At 39.6% G+C, this 22,027-nt stretch overlaps 1 protein-coding gene across 8 annotated transcripts in view; it reads left to right on the plus strand.

The window, feature by feature from the left end:
- Window positions 1–3,001: 3,001 nt before the first annotated feature.
- The window catches only part of OCRL (OCRL inositol polyphosphate-5-phosphatase), a 58,361-nt gene continuing 39,335 nt past the window's right edge, over window positions 3,002–22,027 (plus strand). For 2 of the 8 annotated variants that reach the window (XM_077987686.1, XM_077987687.1), the window contains exons 1-3: window positions 10,776–11,006; window positions 15,091–15,170; window positions 18,368–18,406. In XM_077987686.1, the coding sequence (XP_077843812.1) occupies window positions 10,939–11,006; window positions 15,091–15,170; window positions 18,368–18,406 (187 nt within the window). In that variant the 5' untranslated portion in view covers window positions 10,776–10,938. 8 annotated transcript variants of the gene reach the window in all.

Genomic DNA, 22,027 nt, shown 5'->3' on the forward strand with positions numbered 1-22,027 from the left:
TGCCCTCCCCACTCCACACATACCCTTCAGCTTCTATGTTGCCCTCTTGTTTTTCCCATTTTTCTTCCTTCAATCGTGTCCTGAGTGTCCGTTCTTGCCAGATTTCACATGCGTAATAATACACTTATATAACATTTTTCAGGGCTCTCCCCCAGCTTACCCACTACATGTAGAACAAGATACCAAAAGACAATGATGTCTACACACACACACACACACACTCAAAAAAAAAAAAAAAAAAAAAAAAAGATTGAGTCCTTGTCCTGGGCCTAGACCAGTGGTTTTCAAACTTTAGCGCATCAGCATCATCTGGAGGGCTTGTTAAAACAAAGATGGTTGGCCCCACTCCCAGAGTTTCTGAATTGGTAAGTTTGGAGTGGGGCCAAGAATTTGTCTATCTAACAAGTTCCCCGCTGATGCTGATGCTGGTGCTGTTGGTCCAGGGACCACACTTTGAGAACTAGTGACCTAGAACAGGGACCAGCAAACTTTTTCTGTAAAGGGCCAGGTAGTAAGTATTTGAGGCTTTACAGATTATAAAGTCTTTGTCACAACCACTAAACTCTGCTGTTGTAACGTGAAAGCAGCCATAGACTATAGACACGTGAACATGGCTGGTTCCAATAAAACTGTTTTTGTGGACACTGGAATTTGAATTTCATATAACTAAATATTATTATTATTATTATTTTGATTTTTAAAAACAATTTTAAATGTAAAAACATTCTTAGTTCAAGGGACATACAAAAATGGGTTTCAGGCTGTGTTTGCTGACCTTTGCCTGAAAGAGACTCATTCTCTGTGGAAGACAAACACAAGTGGACGAAAGAAGACTTAACAAAGCAATTAATGTATGAGAATGTGTTTAACCTCAGTAGTCATCAGGGAAATGCAAGTTAAAACCACAATGAGGCCCAGCACAGTGGCTCATGCTTGTATCCCCAGCACTTCGGGAGGCCAAGGTGGGTGTATTGCTTGAGCCCAGGAGTTCAAGACCAGCGTAGGCAACATGGTGAAATCCTGTCTCTACAAAAATGAAAAATAAATTAATCTGGCGTGGTGGCATGCACCTGTAGTGCCAGCTACTCAGGAGGCTAAGGCAGGAGGATCACATATCCCTGGGAAGTCGAGGCTACAGTGGGTCATGGTCATGCGACTACACTCCAGCCTGGGGTGACATAATGAGACTCTTGATCTCAAAACAAAACAAAAACAATGAGATACTGCTGCACATCCATTAGAATGGCTAAAATGTTTAAAGACTGACAATGGCAAGAGTTTGTGAGGATGGGGACTCTCATAGAGTGCAAGTGAAGATGTAAATTGTACAACCACTTTGGAAACCAGTTTGACAGTATTTACTAGAGTTGAGCACATATGTACCCTTTTGTAGTAGCAACACAGAGATGTGCCACCTAGATTCTGCTTCGAGGAAGAACATTCTACTCAGGTATGTGGGGGAGGTACAGTCAGCAGATAGCCTCCAGCTGTCAGCTCCTTGAGACTCTGCCTTAGCTGCAAAGAGCTGCTTCACCCGAAGTCACACTCTTCCTAAGGTGACCATTTCAACCTGACAAAGTACTCACCAATGGGCTCTACTTTTTCCAAAACTCAGTGCCAAGTTAGCTCAAGCTTCGTCAGCCTTGTATCATAGTTCATCTCTCCTGCCCAATACTACTCCCTCTGCCTTCCTTCCACTGGTATTGATCCCTAATAAACATCTTGCACCCAACATTTCATCTCAGCTTTTGCTTCTAGAGAGCCCAACCTGTGACATCTTTCACCCCACTAGGATAATACACCCCAGAGGTAATCATTCATATATGCACCAAAAACCATGTACAAGAATGTTCTAGGCTGGGTGCAATGGCTCACACCTGTAATCCTAGCACTCTGGGAAGCCGAGGTGGGTGGATCACCTAAGGTTAGGAGTTCGAGTCCAGCCTGACTAGCATGATGAAACTCCATCTCTACTGAAAAATAAAAAAAATTAGCTGGGTGCAATGGCACACACCTGTAGTCCCAGCTACTCGGGAGACTGAGGCAGGAGAATCGGTTGAACCCTGGAGGCGGAGGTTGCAGTCAGCAGAGATCGCGCCACTGCACTCCAGCCTGAGTGACAGAGTGAGACTGTGTTTCAGGAAAAAAAAAAAAAAAAAAAAAAGAATGCTCTTATCAGCTTTTGTTTGTAATAGCCAAATGCTGGAAACCACCTAATGTCCATCAACAAGAGAATGAATTAATTCCAATATAGTCACACAATAGAATATTGTACATCAATTAAACTGCAGGGCATCTATATACGACCGCATGCATGACATACTATTAGCTGAAATAAGCAAGATATAAAGAATATATACCATACAATGCCATTCATATAAAGTTCAAAAGCAGGCAAAAGTTTTAATGACTGCATTCATAAGCGATAAAACTATAAAGAAAAGCAAGGAAATGATTATCACAGAACTCAAGATAGTGGTTATGTCCAGGGATGACCTTCAAAAATGTTAACGACCACTATGGCATGGACTTTGACCATTCCAAACAGACAGAATCTTTTATACCTCACCAGGGAATGCTGGCTCAATACTACCCTTGATTTAATTCCGGTGGGAGAAGAAGGAATGATCAGAGAAAACTACCTGTTTTGGGTGACCAGCCCAGAAGCAAATTTGGAAGCTGGAGTCTTGCATTGTTTGCACTTTCAAAGGGCTAACAATGTTCAGTTTTTTAACCTAGGTCGAGGTTACATGGACATTCACTTTATAATTATTTGTTAAACTGTACATATACGTTTTATGCACACTAAAAGAAGAAAAATTCGACACACCAAAGAAAAGTATAAAGAAGTACTTTATAAATGTTTCTTTCAAAACATGTGACTATAAAGCACTGAGGAGATGGTGCTGAGTAGCGATAAGAATGATCAGAGTTTATCATGTGCTTGTTCATTCTGTTACAATATTGTACAAAACAGACCTTGAAAAGTTCCAAGAACTTCCCTAAGAGGTACACAGAGGCACTGTTATTCAGGAGGGAGCATTCCTTTCCAACTGAGAGGAGACAGGAGAAAAGCTTCAAAGAAGGAAAAGCTTCACTTGAGGTGAGCATTGAAGAATAGGGGATTCCAGCAGGTACAGTTGCAGAGGATGTTGGGGAAAAGATGTAGCATTAGCACTGAGATGGAGTGAAGAATAAGTGGTGTGTGATCAATCAAGAGATTAAATAGTTACATTGGTTAGAGCAAAACTTCCCAATTTGTTTTGATGTTTAACACACTTAGAATAATTCTAAATCACTCATTATTTTCTGTAAGGGACAGTTATACACTCCACAGATACCTATCGAAATGCTACTGTGCCAGGTACTAGGTGCTAGGTATACAGCCATAAGCAAGACAGACAAGGTTCTGGAGCTTATGCTGCTTATGTCTGGATTTAATGCCTTTCTAGAAGCATCATTCTTTCTGATGGCAGAAACCAATCCTCCACTTAAACTTAGTCAATTCATGTTTAAACCCAATCAGATTTAGGATTCACCCCTCCCTCCTTCATGCCCCACATGTTGATTTTGAACTCGAGTTTATGCAAGACTGAAATAACAGTGGTGGGGAGAAGGAACCCACTTCTCAGGTTCTTGGTATATTCTTCACTGGGCTTCCCTGAGATGTGCAGTTATCCTGTCTTCCATCCCTGCTGCCATCCATTAGGGTGGCCAACTGCCCATCAGGCCTCTAATGACATGGTCTTTACTTCTCCCAAACATGGCTTCTTCTCATCATGACCACAAGATTCCAGCTTCCAAATTCTCTTCTGGGCTGGGCATGATGGCTCATACCTTTAATCCCAGCACTTTAGGAGGCCAAGAGAGGGTGAATCGCTTGATCCCAGAAGTTCAAGACCAACCTGGGCAACATGGCAAGATACTGTCTCTTAGTTTTATTTTTAATTACCTAGACGTGGCAGTGCACATCTGCAGTCCCAGCTACTCGGGAGGCTGAGACAGGAGGATCACTTGAGCTCAGGAGTTCAAGGCTGCAGTGAGCTATGATTATGCCACTGCATTCCAGCCTGGGCAACAAAGTGAGACTCTGTCTCTAAATAAACAAAAGCATTCTCTTACTTTCCTGCTCTACTCCTTCTCAGTTCTGAGGCTCTTGTCTACTGAGGGTGGAGGTATGGGTTGAGGAATGTAACACATCTTTCTCAACAGAGACTCTTTCCAAATCTTCCTGTCTTACACGCTGGACTGAGACTTAAAATGATAACCTAAAAACCAAGAATATATTTTCCCCTTCCTTTGTGACGCCTGCATTAGGGATAAGACCAGCCTCATCCCTATCTGCATCCAGAAGGGTCACATGATTGAGAGTAGCAGGGAGCTCAGGCAGCCTTCATAGATCATCCCTCTATATCCATCACAGTATGGTTAAATGTTACTAGGCCTTGCAGCATTCACAAATAGACAAAAACCCTTTTCAAGACCTGAAATTGGAATTATTGAATTTCGTGCTTTAAAAAATATCAACCTGCTTACTTTAATAATTTTTGCATTTTGTTTCTAAATGATGATATTAGAGATCTCATCATTTGACTTTGCAGATGTGGATAATTTTTTATTCCCAATAAGTGAGAAAACAAATTGAATTTAGCCATAACTCAATTTTCTTTTTAAGGATTTCTGAAGTGCTTGAGAAATTTTTATGAGCCATATAAGAATTTTGATCAGATAAATGCAGCTTCTGGGTCTGATGAGTGTTATCTTGGGAATTTTTAGAATTGTAATCATTTTATGCTCTGTATTTCAATCATCAGCATCTCTTCGATTCTTTATGGATATATATTAAACAGCTTATGGATCATTTTTTATAATTTAACACTCTATAAAGGTCAAGACCAAGATGGCAAGCCAGCAGTGTTCAGCTAAATGATCGACTGAGTATTTGAGTCACGGACACATGCATTTGATCGCCACTAACTGCTGCACATGTTCACATCTGAAGGGAAATGATGGGCAGAGCATAAAGTTTATAAAGAGTTTCCTTGGGAGATAACTCTGGAATGATGCATTCAGGACAGATCCTTGGAGCTTTCATGCCAGGCTGACGCCATATTCTTTCAGTTCAGCACCTCCAATTTCTGAGAAGAAGAGGCAAGTAGGCCTGGGCAATGCTGACCTGCCTATGGGATTCACTAAGCAGAAAGGAGAGCCTAGCCTTGGTGAATGTGATAGGGGTAGAGAATGAAGGGAATTAAGAAATTAGCCTGGGTAGGAATAAAGTAGCAAAGCGAAAGAAGGGCCTGGAGGGCATTGTGTGCCGAAGGAGGCCAGTTTTTCCTGCTTGCCGTGCCTGTCGCCATTTCACCAAGAGTGTAGGTGTGACCCCTACACTCTTGGTGAAAGAGTGGTGAATAGGGGGCTGTGGCCCCAAGTAATGAGCCTTTCTCACCCGAAACTCTATAAGGAATGAAAATAGACATAAATAACATAGAAATGTGTAAGTAGACATATAGAAATGCAAATCAGAAATATGTAAATAAAAATTAACTCTTTGTGTTGCTCTGTATGGAAAGCCATACCCATGCTGGATTTGTGTATATGAAAAGGGAGGCTTTTCAACTAGTGGTGATTTAAAAATCAATGAATCATTTATGCTTCCACTGGGCCTGCCTTCCAGCCTCTGGCTGCTGACTCACCTATGCAAAATCTTCCTTCCCAGCCTCATCTATGTTAGGCAGGCCTGTTTTTGCCTTTGCAGGCCCTAAACACTGTCACTTGTGGAGACTTCAGCCAACATCATAATAAACATATTAAAATGCATCTGCATCCTGCATTAAACATTTATATTTTTGCTATAAATTTTTGAAAATGCTTTGGTAATTTTGCTTTTGAAATTATTTGTCTGTGCATAACTAATTTAATTTACATGGCTGTGATTTCTCCATAAGAATTATATGTACTTGGGAATTCTTGGGAAGTGAGATATTCAACCTAAAAATCGTCTTCAAATATAATGGGTTTTTAAATGCATACTAAATTTAACTGTTAATGAACTTGATATACTGTTCTATTTTGTATGCCATTTAATTAAATTATTATTTTTTAATTTGTCATTTTAGTATTTTATAGCCTTTACTTAAAAACAAATTTTTTTAGAGACAGAGTCTCCTTCTGTCGCCCAGACTGGAGTGCTGTGGCACAATCATAGCTCACTGCAGCCTTGAACTCCTGGGCTCAAGTGATCCTCCTGCCTCAGCCTCCCGAGTAACTGGGACTATAGGCACATACCACCATGCCCAGCTAATTTTATTTTATTTTATTTTTGTAGAGATGGGAGTCGCGTTAGATTGCCCAGGCTAATCTCAAACTTCAAATGATCCTTCTGCCTTGGCCTTCCAAAGTGCTGGGATTATAGGTGTGAGCCACCGTGCTCGGCTCTAGTCTTTTTTAAAGATCCTGTTTTTTTAAATTTTGTTTCTGAAAAGCCTGTAAGTTGTAGACACTTAGTGACAGTTGCCTAATGGATAAAAGGCAGGCACTAAGCACCCATTGAATATGTGTGTATGTGTGTGTGTGTGTGTGTGTGTGTGTGTGTATACATGCACGCACATGCAGGTGGTGGTGGTGGTGATGGTGGTGGTAAAGGTGGTGAGATTCATGTTTTCTTGAAGCCAGAGTTTCATTTATTTGAATTCTATTCAATTTTCTTTTAACTCTTTGCATTGGAAGCCACTTACATGCAACCATCATTTACCCTGTGAGAGACCTCAGTTTTTAGTGTCCTTACCTCAATATATTTTAATTTCCATACAACCTTTATTCCTCACTTAACAAATATTTATTGAGTACCCACTATGTGCAAGGCACTGTTTAGGTGCTGAGGACACTGTAAACTTGGAAGAAGAAGTATCTCACCTTTTTTCTAAGGCTGATTCTGCCATCTCCATCTTGGATCTTTGTCCCTCTCAATTACTGAGGGATTTTGCTTGCAACCTTACCACCTCTCTCTTCTAGCATCTTAAAAGGCCCCCTCTTTGTTGGCTCCTTCCTCTTTGCTTTAAAGTGGCTTCAGGCTTTGTCAACAACCTCTGACCCTTCTAACTAATTTAATTAAAATTGTACTTCGTTCCTTTTTATTTCCAAACCTCTTTAATCTGTGGTCTCTTGTCTCCGTTTTCTCACAATACAGCTCCTCCTCAATTCCCCATAATCTTGTTTCTATCCTCACCACTTATTGAAACCAAACAAGTATTGGTCTCCAGTGAACTCCTTGACACATCCAAACAAAGTCTCTTTGGCCCTCATTTTCTTGTCCTATTTTCAGCATTTGATACTGCTAACCCTCCCCTGCATATTCCTTCTTTATCTTTCATTTCATTGACTGCAAATGATTTTCAGTGCAGGAAAGTACATGGAATAACAGAACCAATATATGTACCCACCACCCAGTTCTATCAAATCTTGCAACATCACTTTTCAGATTCTGTTTTGAGAAATAAATATTACAGATATATTTGATATTCTCTGTATGCCCCTCCCCAGTGTCAATCCTCTCCCTCCTTTAAATTTGGTGATCATGCCCTTTCATGTTTTATATACTATTACAGTACTACTCATTTATGTAGCCATAAGCAATAGATGATATTTTCAGACTTTATATACACAGTATACTGTACATGTTTTGCAATTCGCTTTTTGCTCAACGTTATATTTTTGAAATTTAGCTGTTACTACCTGTAGCTCAAATTCATTCATCGAGAACACCATTATTTATTCATTCACCTGCTGACATTTACTTGGCTTCCATTTTTGAGATTACAAATAATACTGCAATGAACATTCTTTTATATGTCTCTTTGTGCATATAAAAGGTAGAGTTTTGCCAGTGTCTGTATCTAGAAATAGAATTTCTAGATTCAGGGGTATTGCCTTTATTAGACATCGTCAAATTGTTCTTCATAGCAGTTCTACCAACTTAAACTCCTTCTAGCCTTAAATCAGAGTTCTACTGCTAGAACCTCAACAACACTTGGGGTTGTCTGACTTTTAAAATTTTCACAAAACCGATGGTTGTGAAATGGTATCTTGTGGTTTGACTTTTCAATTTCCCTGAATAGTAATAAAGTTAGGCATCTTTCATTTCTTTATTGGCCATCTGGGTTTCCTTGACTATTAATTACTTACTCAGATATTTTGTCAATTTTTCTATTAAGTTTCTTTATTTCTTTTTTATAGGAGTTCTTATATATCCTGGATACTAAGTCATTCATTCATGTAATCAATATTTCTCTAGCACCTACTTTGCTCCAAGAATGGTTCTAGGCACTGAGAATGCAGCTATGATCAAAACAGACAAAAATCCTTGCACTCATGGAACTCAACATTCTAGTGGGTGAAGGTAAATGACTAATAATATTGATAAATAAAACAGAAGTGGTGGATAGTGATACATAAGCAGGGAAGAGGGATAGGAAACATGTATGTGTGATGATGGAGAAGGGGATTGTTGAATTACAGTTTTCAATAAAGTGGTCTAGGAAGGCTTCAGCGAGAAAGTGACATTTGAGCAAAGACCTGAAGGAGGTGAGAGTGCAGGCAGAGTGAACAGCAAGTGCAAAGGCCCTGAGGCAAGAGTGTGCCTGACAAGTCCTAGGAACAACAAGGAGTCAGTGTGACTAAGCAAAGCTAGTTAGAGAGAGTGGAGGGAAATGGTGGGAGACGTCAGAAAGGTGATGACAGCTGGCCTTTTTTCTTTTCTTTTTTTTTTTTTTTTTTTTTTGAGACAAGCTCTTGCTCTGTCGCCCAGACTCCCAGGCTGGAGTGCAGTGGCGCCATCCATGGCTCACTGCAGCTGTGACCTCGCTGGCTCAAGGTGATACTCCCACCTCAGCCTCCTGAGTAGCTGGGACTGCAAGCACTTGCCTCCACATCCAGCTAATTTTTATATTTTTTGTAGAGACAGGGTTTTGCCACGTTGCCCAGGCTGGTCTTGAACTCCTGGGCTAAAGTGATCCTACCGCCTTGGCCTCCCAAAGTGCTAGGATTACAGGCATGAGCCACTGTGCAGGCCAGTTTGTCTTTTAACTTGTTTATATTGTCTTGAAGTACACACATTTTGAAATTTTATTTAGCTAAATGTCTTATTCTCATTCCATATTCCAAGCTCATAAAGATACTCAGCTTTTTTCTGAGAGTTATAAAGTTTTGCTTTTCACATTTAGATCTTTAATCCACCTAGAATTGATTTTTCTTCCATGGTTAGAGGTAGGGGTCTAATTTTATAGTTTTCCATATGGATAAGCAGTAGTCCTACTACCACTTAGTGGATAATCCATTATTTCCCCACTGATTTGAAATGTCCCACACGCTGCATATCAACCTTCCATATATGTGTGGTCTGTTTGGGGGCTTTATATTGTGTTTCATTGATTGTCTATCTCCATAGTATACTTTTAATTACTACAGACTTACAGTCAGTCTTGATACTTAGTGTATTATATATTCTGGAACAAATGAATAACACAATCGAAAAATTACTTTGGGAAAAATATTGTTATGGTTGTCAACAGAGTAAACAGGTCAAAGGACAGAGTAAACCCAATAGGATTTATTTAAAGAAAAATGCAATAACCCAGATAGGCTATCACAAGGGCTTACAATAAAGTTATGGCAGTGCGAATGGAAAGAAAATAAGGAATCTAAAAGTAATTCCATGTAAAATATTAACAGGGTTTGTTGACTGATTGGATATAGAGATTAGGAGGGGGAAGACAATATATGGCTTTTAAGTGAAATGATAATGAGTTAGTTTTGTGACGTAGTGATGTATTAACAATGGACTCTATTAGGTAACAGGTCTGGGCCAGGGATATATATTTGGACATTGTCTAGTTAGAGGTGACCTGGAGGGGATGCAGAGGAGGAGCAAAGGTCTGGGCTTTGGGGAATTCTCTGATATAGGGCATAGAAGAAAGAAGAGGAAGGGAAATGGTAGGATAACCAACACAGAGCATTATAACCTTAAGAAATATATATATATAATATTACATATATAATATATATTATATTATATATAATATATATTATATTATATATAATATTACATATATAATATATATTATGTATAATATATATTATATAATATATAAATTTTATATATTTTATATATATATTGTTTCATATATGGATGATGTGGGTCGTATTGACACAACAGGTTTGAGATCCCCCATAGGTGTGACTGTGTTTTGTTTCTGTGGCCATCTTCAAAGTCCTCAGAACAATTTTGATGTCACAGGTGGCATTTAAACCCCATTCCTTGCTGGACGTAGTAGGGACGCCCCCAGTCCGTCGGGTCTCTCGCTGCAGTTCCGCAGGTTGGCCGCAGGGAGCGGAATCTGCGGCGGCCTGGAAAACTGGCGGGGGCGCGAGGCGCCGCTCTCTCTCGGGTCAGATTCTCAGCTCCCAGCTCCCCGCTACCGGCTCCCGGCTCCCGGCGCCCGGCGCCCGGCGCGGAGCGGTTCCTCAAACGACACGCAGCCGAGGTGGGTGGGTGGGTGTGGGGACTCGGGAGCCACTGTCGTCGGATCCGCCCGCAGTCCGCTGTCCCGCCGAGCCCGGAGGCCGCCTGGATGGAGCCGCCGCTCCCGGTCGGAGCCCAGCCCCTTGCCGTATCCGCCGGAGAGAAGGGGGAGGGGAGACCGCGCAGGGCCGCGGGTGGGGGTCGGGGGCCCTGCGGAACACGGCGGGGCGGGGCAACCGGGTGGCCCAGAGGCCAAGCAGAGTGGGGGAGGGGGCCGGCGCGGGAGGCGAAGCCGGGCGGGGCGGGTGAGGGCGGCCGGGGCGGGGGGTGGAAGACCCCCTTCGCCCCGCAGTGCACCACTCCTCCCCACCGCGCTTCCACAGGAGACCCTTGACTAGCGCCCGCATACTGTCGAGGGTATGGAGATGAAGGGTCCTCTCCGGGAGCCCTGCGCCCTGACCCTAGCCCAGAGGAACGGGCAATATGAGTAAGTAACCACCTGATTCCCACAGAGGAGGTGAGCCTGCCATTACCTCCCAACCCCAAACCGCGACGGGTCACCCACTGTCCTCCTACTAAGGCCACACGGGCAACAGGTTCAGGTCCAGGTGTGAAGTGCCAGTGCTCTCTAACCTCGGGGCTTTGTCCTCAACTTCCAAGCCTCTGGATCTTGCTTGGCAGTGTGGCTCAGTGGAAGGACTGAATGGGCGGGGAAGCAGGAAGCCTGGGTTCTTAGTTCCTGCCCCTGCAACTGACATGTGTTGTGTAACGTTGGGCAAGTCAATAAAGCTTTCTGGGCCAAAGTTAACTCTTCAGTTTAATAAAACCATTAACTGCCTTACCTTATAGCCTTTGGAGTTATAAGTGGGGGAAAAATAAATGCGAGAGTGGTTTACAAAACGTAAAAATGCTATGGAAATGCCTCATTGTTCACGTTACAGACTTGTCTTAACCCTATTCAGCTGGTTTCTCCAGTCTCCCTACCCCCTTATCCCACTTGTTTGAAGGCATATTCATTAATTCAGTAATGGTTTAGTGTAGGCCAGAAACTGCCTCACTTACTGATTTGACTGTTAGAAAATGTAATGAAATGTGTAGAGATAGAAATAACAGTATTTTATCAGTGTGTCACCTTCCTCTCTGCCTTAGACATAGGAACTCAGTAAATACTGTTGAATGATTGATCAAAAGATTATTTTGATAAGCTATCACCATAGCTGCTAACCTCTATTGTCACTAATGCCTCATCTCAAAAGTATCCATGGTGACCTTTACATATCATAGGTCCCTATCCCTGTGTGCCCAAGACACCTCCCTTGGATATTCACTGGCTTCTTGGCATAATATTCCTTCCCAGTTTAAAAATTGTTCACTTAAATCTTGCCATCTCCCAACATTGGGTTCTGCCTAAAACCAATTTCCTCAGTCCCCACTTTTAGATCCTCTGTGTCTATGCTGTCTGATTTACATGGAAGAAATCCCCACTGGCCCAACCTGCTCTTTTCTGAGACTATTGGTGCCACTGTAACTGGATGTCAGCTAGTTCTATGAAGTAGCTCCTTCCTAGGTCCTGCTTAGTCAGCTCTATTGGGAAGTTCATCAAACCCAGATTTCATCCAACCCTGGAAGACTAGTTTAATGAAACTAAATTCAGAATTTAATAAAACTAAATTCAGCAGAAAAGTGGAACACCACTAACATTTCCAAAGGCTAGAGTGGGTTAGAGAGAGGTGACCCTTGAGCAAACCAGTAAAACTTCTGTGCCTTGGTTTCCTCTAATGTAAAAACAAAAATCTGAAGATTGAATAGAATAGCTACATTACTGAGATGACCACAGCCCAGAAGGTGGTCCCTCGGATTAGTAGATTTGGAACTCTGTTGAGCTAATAAGGAAGTCTTGTGTTCCAATTCTGTGTAAGTTATGGGGGTATAGTTGGGGGTATATGTGGGGGTATGGGGTTGCTATATAACTAACACTAATATATAAATAACACTATAAAACTAACAACTATATAACTAACAACTAATATAGTTGTTGCTATATTAACAGTTTATAAACTATATAGTTTTAAATATATATAAACTATAGTTTATATATAAACTAACAACTGATACAGTTGTTGCTATATAACTAACACTCAATGACTGCTTATGTGCCAGGTACTGTTCTAAGCACTTTTCATTAGTTAGTTCATTTAATCCACGTGCGAGGGATAAAATAGTAATATCATTATCCCCCTTTTATAGATACAAAAATTGAAGCACAGACAGGTTAAGTCACTTGTTTGCAATTAGGAAGTAGAATACCTGAGATCTGATCCTATGTAACATGTCTCAGAATTACACTGAGAAATTTCTCTTGAAAGCATTTACTGGAGACACCTAATACCATAATACCATCTGTAATCCTCATGTTCTTGTCTCTCTGGTGCCTTCTCTGACTCGAGCGTCCAGAACTTTTTACTTTTGGCCTTTTTATCCTAGAACTTGAAGCCTGTCTTAAATCTTTACGTCTGTGGTTCCTACTGTCAACCATGGGAAATTTACTTGACCAAAATTACAATTAAAAATCAGGTTTTTTTGGAAACAGGGAATCAAACACTAAGATTCATCTTTTTCAAGGATAATAGATTATGAAAAAGCCTGTTTGACCTTTTACCTTCCTTGAACAAATCAAAGCGTTTCCTAGGGATAAGGCAGAGTTGGCATTCAGGATTTGTCACTCTTTTCTGTTTGACAACTACCAAATTCTGAATTCCATTGTTTTGCTGTATGCCAATTATTTCTAATCTTCATATTCTGAAATGAATAATTACACTCAGGTAGAATTTTTATGCTTATTCTTAGCCCTACTCTTTCATCGTAATTTAGTGGGTAACACGTAGTAAATACTCAATAAATGTTTGTGGAATTCACTTAAATTCTCAGTTTATTTCTGTTTTGTAATAGTTTTTAATAGTACTGTTCACATGAAGCTTTACTGCTAGATGTTCAACACCGTATCTTGTTTACATGTTTTGAGATTTTAGTGGTTTGTGTTTATCTTCCTCAAAGTAAGCTCTTCCTCCTGAACCTTTGATTTCTCAGCCTTTTATCTGGTTTCTGGTTTCCATCTGTGTTTATAGGACTCTCCACTCAACTCATGAACTTTCCAGATTGAAAGGGGCCTGCCCCATATTCCTGTAGTCATGTTAGAATACAAACCCCTGCAAATTAGGCAAGAGGATCACAGCAGAAAAGAAGCATTAATACTTTTATTTCCCTTAGTTCTATCTAAGTAATTACTTATCCTATCCCAGGTTATCCTCTTCAAAGTTAACACATTTGAAAATGCAAAAAGCAAAAGCAACAAGCACCCCAAAAGACAACAAAATAGAAATCAAACCCTTCAAAATGATGACATTTTAATGTCAGAAGTTGAACAGTTTCATTTTAAAATTCACCTCTGCTTATAGCTTAATTAAGCTAGATGATTTATTCAACCAGTATTTGTTGAGCATCTGTTAGGCTGCAGACAAAACTGATTATGATCTGGTCTTTGCTTTCAAGGGGCTAAAATCAGTGAGGGGAAATAAATATAACCATAATGGAGTGTATAAGTATTCTATTAGAGGGGCAAACAAAGGCAATAAGGCTGCTGGTTCTGCTTGGGGGTATTGAGGAAAGCTTCACGGAGGAGGTGATATTTGAGATGAAACTCGGGAAGAAACAGAGTGTTCCTGACAAAAACAAAACTAAAAACAATACTTGGAAGAGTGCTTGACTTTGGGAATGCTAGTTGACGTTCAGAATGGCTGTTTACCAGTAGGTTGTACCTCGATTCTGGGCCATTAAGGATAAATAATAAATGAAAAATTAATATTTCAGGAGTACATATGGATTTAGAAGTATGGATTTCATACTGGGGAGCCGGGTTTACTCATGTTCATAGAAATACCAGCGTAAACTTGGAAACCAGAGAAAAAACACAAGGGATTTGAAGGCAATCCGGTTGTGGTATCTGCCACCTTGTTGGTCACTGATATTTTGACCATCCAGCTGGCTCGGCATTCCCTCTTACTCCTCCATGAACCTGAATGCTTGTTTGAAGAGACAGATCCATTCTTTGGTAAAAAGCCATGGTAGTGTAATTGGAAACTTAATTTATGAATTTTCTAATTCACTGATTCCACACACACGAGCAACTGCTGTGTGCCAGGCTCTGTGCTAGGTACTAGAAATTCCATGGTGTAAAGATAGCTGTGGTCCCTGGACTTCACATCTAGCTGTCAGTTCTTCACTCTGGTATGCATACTCTGAAGCTATATACTCTGTAAATCATGCTCTTAAGCTTGTATGCTGCTTTTAGGATATATGGCCTAGAGAACAGTGTGGGTAATCAGATGTTCATCACCACTAGCATCCTTTTAGGCCTAGAGCAATATCTAGCTGTCATGATGCTCAGATCCAGGGAACTAGATGCAGCAAGTCTAATAAATACAGACTAGATTTGTATAACAGGACAGCGAAGTATTTTGTTGCTAAATGGGTTTTTCAGTGGCTATTCTTTGATGCGTTCTTCTGTTTCCTAGGTTAATAATCCAGTTGCATGAGAAGGAACAGCATGTTCAAGATATCATTCCTATAAATAGCCACTTCAGATGTGTTCAAGGTACTAGCTTTAATTGCTTAGCTAGTTTTATAATGTTTTTTCTTGGTCATTACTGCATTATGTAATACCATACATATTTAAATTTGTCACTGCATGTAAAATGAAATGTATTACTCTTTGCATAAAAAGATAACGTTGAGGAGATGATACTTTAAGAATGCTGAAGGGTTATATTGCAATATATTTGTATATATGCGTGTGTCTGTAGTCTCACCTATTTCCTTGGCTTGGGTTAGAGATGTACATAGATTATTACCTGTGTAGGTAGTTTTTTATGCTGACTGACCTATATGTGGATTTAAATAACATTCTTGGGCTTAACGGACACAGTGCTCATTATAAGGTACCAAGGTCACTTGGATTCACACACATTCAGCACTTTCTCCACATGCTATTTGAAATTAATACATTTGGCAACATACCTTGCCAGATTGTAATATCTTGTGCTGATTCTCAATTGTGCTGATTCTCAAACCTTGACATTGGTGATTCATAAGAAAATTGACTCTGGGGAGGAAATATTTGGCCTCCTGCCCTCAAATTTGGGGACGGAGCACAGAAAATCTGTTGTTTCATCTGCTACGATGAAACTTAAAAATTGGGAGGTTTGTGTAGGAGGTGTTGCTTCTGTCATCTCACATTGCTCTAGAAAGGAAATTGATACTAGAGAACAAATACATTCTGTTTTCACTAAGACCAGTGGCTTTATCAGTCAGAAGCATTCTGTATCAATTGTAGCTTCTTGGAAAACTTGTTTTTTCAAGACAAGGTCATTTCCCAGGCTCAAGCGATCTTCCCACTTCAGCCTCCCAAGTAGCTGGGACTGCAGGTGCACCACCCCCCAGCTAATTTTTATTTTTTTGTAATTTTTGTAGAGACGGGGTTTCGCCATGTTGCCCAGGCTGGTCTCAAACTCCTGAGTTTAAGCAATCTGCCCGTCTCAGCCTCCAAAAGTGCTGGGCAACTTACAGGCATGAGCCAGCATGCCTGGGCTTTCTTGGAAAACTTAAATCTTAGCTTGCATGGATTATTTCTTAAACTACATTGAACTATTTTTTAATCACTAAGTGACATGTACATAATGTAATACCTTTGGAAAGAACAGAGAAGTGTAAAGAAAATAGGTCACTTAAATTCCCATCCTTCAGAGATAAACACCTAGCATTTTCCTTTTTTCTACACATACATTGCAGCATGAGTGATACTCATACAATTTTTTGTCTGTTCTACATGCTATCGTATTATGAGCACTTTTCCATGTCATTAATGGCTATATGCCATTCCAGTTTATGAATGGTCCATAATGTAATAATTCCGCTATGTTGACATTTGGGTTATTTTTCACTAGTATAAATAGTAATATGATGAACATCTCTGCACCTAAATATACCTGCACATCTCTTATTTCCTAAGGATTTATTCCTGTAAGTGAAAATACTAAGCTAGTGGATATGACTTTTTAAGAATGCTTGTGTTAAGAATTAAAAATAGCTTCAATGAATAGTGTCCATATTGTACAGAAGAATTAAGTGATAGCTATTTAGCCTGCCCTATGTGAGAGAGACATTCTAAACAAGGTAGCTGCGTGCCATAGTAAGTGGCTGTGGCCACCTCACTTTTCAAGATGTAGCCCTTCACAGAGGGGAAGAGCCAAAGAACGTGACTTTAAATTAATATCCTATTAGCTTTGTACCTTTTTACTCTACCTCTAGGATCTCTTTTACCCTGTTTCTCTTAGTATTTTTAATAAGAAATCAATTGCTGATTGTTAGATCGTAGTGCTGCTTCTTAGAATCTGGGAAAATATGTACACACATGTAATATAGTTCCCCATGACTGAAGGAAGACTTATGTATGATTTTCATCTCCTTTCTATTTCCTGACCTGTGCATCTATTTTGTAAACTGCGCCTGTAATTCCAACGTTTTGGGAAGCTGAGGCAGGAGGATTGCTTGAGCCCAGGAGTTCAAGACCAACCTGGGCAACATTGCGAGACCCCATCTCTACAAAAATAAAATTAAAAAAACAACATTTGCCAAACGTGGTGGCAGATACCTGTAGTCCCAGCTACTTGGGAGGTTGAAGCAGGAGGATCACTTGAGCCCAGCAGTTCGAGGCTGCAGTGAGCTGTGATTGTGCCACTGCATGCTAACCTGGGTGAGTGAGTGAGGCTGTCTCTAAAGAAAAAGAAAACCATCTGTAAACACTCAGGTTTTACAGAACTAAAAGTTAATGAAGAACAGTAGTAAACATACAATATCTATGTTTTGATGCCCTCATTCCCCTTGTTTAATCATCCTAATAATATCAAGACTACTCTCTGGTATTAAATGAGTTAGTTTCTTGCCAGTTGCTTCTGTTGTACCTGAGTAATGGAGCCAAATAAATAATTCAGTCTTGGGAGGGAGGTGAAAAAGGTGAGACTACTCCATTTGACCAAGGTAGATCCAAGCTAATCCCACGGAGTCAGTACCCGGAATTCAATTAGCCTGGAGGGTCTGGCAGGTGCAGTTGGTCAAATCCAGAGAAATCAGAGGGGAAGAGATAGGTTGGGTCTAGACACTTGTAAAGGAAGAAGTCCAGGAGAACCATTGAGAGATAAGGAGAGCTCTAAACTTGCAGACTGCTTTGCACCCTGTTGGGTATGGAGGGCCTTTGGCCCACAGGTAGTAATTGTAACCTGAAGGTATACTCTGCCCCCCTGTGTGGGACGGGGGCAGACGTGATGAGATCACTGGGAAATTTTCACAGAATAGATCTGAGTTAAGAAAGTAATTCACCTGTGGACTTTCAGGGTAACTTCCTTTGCCTTCTGGTATCTAAAGAAGTATCTAAAGGACCCAGAGTTAAATCAGTATATTACAGTTAAGGGGAATTAAACTTGCTTTTGCTTGAATCAACATGTTGTTATATTCTGTACTATTAATTTCTCGTTCCTTGATTTGCTTTGAGGAGTTCCATTTGGTTACTTCTTCAGTTCATTTTTATTTTAGTTGATTTGCTCATAGTCTTTAGAACCTAGTGCTATTAAAAATCCCTTTAAAAAATATTAAATGAAAAAGAATTTTAAAAAATAGGTTCTAAGACCTAGGAGTAGTGACTGAGAGAAGCAGTTATTTAGTTAGGCATGTATTCTTTTGGTTGTAATGAGTGGTTTTCTCTTCCCTGATCCTACTCTTTTTTTTTTCCCGTCTCAGAAGCAGAAGAAACTCTTTTGATTGACATAGCTTCTAACAGTGAGTATCTTTCTGAATGTGCTTGATTTTTATTCGACAAATATTTACTTGAACACTCACTACATTTAAGACACCTTTTGGGGCACATTTTTTATTTTACCATCTTTTCCTGTAGGCTCCTGTAGCAGCCATACAAATTAGCATTGTTTCCCAAAAACATGTAGGCTAAGCCTAAGAAAAAGCAGGTGGCTGGTAAGAATCTTTATAAAAATTAAAAATAATGATCTACCTTTCTAATGCTGTACTTCATTGAGCTACCAGTATTGTTGCTGTCAGTTAAATCATTGCTGTAGAATTGTTAATTGTAGGAAGGGCTAATGTTTAAAGCACATAAGGTTTATTGGTGGGCTTTTTTGGTCACTTTTAACTGCTATTACATTTTAAGTTTTTTCCCTACCCTCTTTTAAAATTAAGCCATAATATTTTCCTTTATTTGTTGTATTTTTTGGAAGGCTGAAGAGTCCCTTAAATTGCTTGTCCAGGCATTCCTTTAAAAAAAAAAGTTTAGTCTTTTATTTAAGCCCCATCCCCTCAAGGCATCTCTTTATTAGAGGGAACATGATCTTCTTTTCAGTGTTTCCATTCTCTCATTTTTATCTGTTTGAAGCAAATCATCTTTGACTTTCTGTGCAAGCTGTTCTTTGTTTATCATCTAATTGTCCTATTTTATGGGGTGGAGAAAATGGGCACTCGATGCTACTGTGAGGTTGCTATGGAAAAGAGTATCTGACCACATGAATCGAAATCAAATGGGTTGCCTTATCTCTTAGTTGAGTCCTTGGATGAGTGGGAACTGGCACTGAGCTTGGGACTAGGGGTTTACATAACTTTGTTTAGACAGAGTCCCAGCCCTTGGCACTATTAATTTGTATTGAACAGTTTAAGTAGGCTTTTTTCTGGTTTGAGTTTTTTTTTTTTTCCCTTTGGTTGTGGATTTTAGAAGTCTTAAAGGCTGTGCCTGAAAGGCCAGGTAAACCCCAGCTGCAAGTATCCAAGAGAGAAAATAACTTAATGTCTATTTCTTATTGTGCTTAGAAAGGAGAAGGCAAAAACAACACTTAAAAAAGCAAAATTAAAACACAGGCAATTCTGTAACAACTGAAATTGCTGCTGAAATAAGAGATGGAAACGTCCTGTATTTGATGTAGAGAGGTATTTGATTCAAAGCTGAAAAGTTAAACTGAGCTGTGTCTTTTCTCTTATAAGCACTTGATTTTCGGCATTAGTTTTGTTGTAGCCGCTTCTACATTAGCCATGTGTTGCTATGTCCAGAGTTCTAGTTACTGTCTCATAGGGGGAAAATAGGTAAGTGACCACTTAAATAAAATCCTTGGTTATTTCTACCCATTTAGTAATATTTGCACTGAAACCGTATTTTATCTTGATCCTTGGGCTTCATATGTAAACCTTTATGGTACACAGTGTGTTGCACGAAGGAGATCTTGGGTTTGTTAGGCAGGCCTGATTTTAATGTAAATATGCATTTTCCCATTGTCTGGATATTGGTGTTAAATGCTTTGTAAATAATTTTTTTTCATTATAGAAGTAATACATCTTCATTATGTACAATTTACAAATTCAGAAAAGCTTAAAGTATCAAATTAAGATTATTTTCCTGCAATCTAGAGATCACCACTGTGGTTAACATTTTTATGTATTTCCTTCCACTCTTGATATTTTTACATAATGGAATCCTCATATATAGTTTTTATCCTGCATCTTCATTTAACATTATATTGTCACATTTTCCTATGTCATTTACAATTATTTTATAATATGCTTTTTAAAGACCAATATTTCACCATAGGTCTGTGCCAAATTTTACTAAATTAACTTCTTCATAAAATTAAGTCATTGTCAAGGAACATGATGTATCTATTTTTTTCAGGTCTTCTTTTATATCTTTCAGTAAAATTTTATAGTTTCTTCATATATATAGTTTTTAGGTTAAGTATTTTGTGGTGGATTTTATTTGCTGCTATTGCAGGTGGAGTTTTTTTCTATGCCCTTCTAATTGTTTATTACTAGTATACAGAATAGCTGTTGAGTTATGGATATTTATCTTTTATCCAGTTGCTTCATTGACATTTATTTTTAATCTTTTTTTGCTTTTCGTTTTGTTTTTTCATTTTGGTAGCTAACCTTAATCATCTATAAATGATAATTTTGTCTCTTTTCTAGTAGCTACTGTTGTTGTACACTATACCAGTGAGAATATTGGGACCAGTGGTAAACGATGATGTTTCTTGTTTGGCTCCTGATTTCAGTGAGAATGCCTCAAGTGGTATTTCACTGTTAATGACATTATTGCTTGTTGATTTAACAGGTTTTTTTTTTTTTAATTAAGAAACTGCATTTATTTCAAGTTTGTGTTTTTTAAAATTATGAATGTATACTGAATTTTAGCAAATGTCTTTTCAGTATTTATGGAGATGATTTCATTCTTTCTTATTTGACTAATTGGTACACTGTATTGTACTAATTTCCTAATATTAAACTGTCCCTTGTTCATTCATTATTCAACAATTATTTGTTGAGTGCCTTCTCTTTGTCAGGCACTTTTGTAAGTGCAGAATCAGTACAGAACGACAAAGATAAAGTTGCTGCTCCTACTTTGGGTCTTGCTTCTGTGCAATTTGCTACTAGTGTCACACAGATACCTATAATTCAATCATTCATTCTATAAAAATATGACCATCTTTTATGTGCCAGGAACTACTCTAGGCTCTAGGGATATAGCAGAAAGCAGTACAGTCATGATACTTTAAGGATTTTAATATAGGAAACAGACTTTAAACTGATAAGATACAGATAATTGTTGTTTGGGTTTTGTTTTGTTTTGTTTTTGTTTTTGTTTTTTTTGAGACGGAGTCTTACTCTGTCATCCAGGCTGGAGCGCAGTGGCGCCATCTCGGCTCACTGCAAGCTCCGCCTCCCAGGTTCACGCCATTCTCCTGCCTCAGCCTCCCAAGTAGCTGGGACTACAGACGCCCGCCACCAGACCTGGCTAATTTTTTGTGTTTTTAGTGGAGACAGGGTTTCACCATGTTAGCCAGCATGGTCTTGATCTCCTGACCTTGTGATCTGCCGCGTCAGCCTCCTAAAGTGCTGGGATTACAGGTGTAAGCCACCGCGCCCGACCCAGATACTTGTAGTTTTAATAAATGCTCTTGAGGGAAGGTACTAAGAGTTTATGTGAGGAGTAAGTATATTAGGAGGGTGGTCAAGGAAGACCACTTTGAAGAAGTGACAATTAAATTGAGACCAGAGGGGCTAAGTAAGAGACCGGTTAAGATGGGAGAGAGAAGAATTTACCAGGTAAAGGGAATCACAAGGCTCCAGGCTGGGAAGTAGCTTGACACTTTCTTTGAAGTGAAAGAAGACCAGGGTGCCTAAAACAGGTCTTGGGCACCAAGGTAAGAAAAACGGGCTAGGGGACAGATCTGGCAGGATCTTGTAAGCCTTGTGTTAAATCTGAATTTTGAGATTTTAAAAATGAGAAGAATATGAAGGATTTTATGCTGGGGTGTCATCATTTGCATGGAAGCAGAGAGACCAGTTAGGAGGCTGTTTCCATAGCATAAGCTAGAGAATGTGGTGGCAGTAGTAATGAAGATAAGC

The sequence above is a fragment of the Macaca mulatta genome, chromosome X (assembly GCF_049350105.2).
Source record: "Macaca mulatta isolate MMU2019108-1 chromosome X, T2T-MMU8v2.0, whole genome shotgun sequence".
NCBI lineage: Eukaryota > Metazoa > Chordata > Mammalia > Primates > Cercopithecidae > Macaca > Macaca mulatta.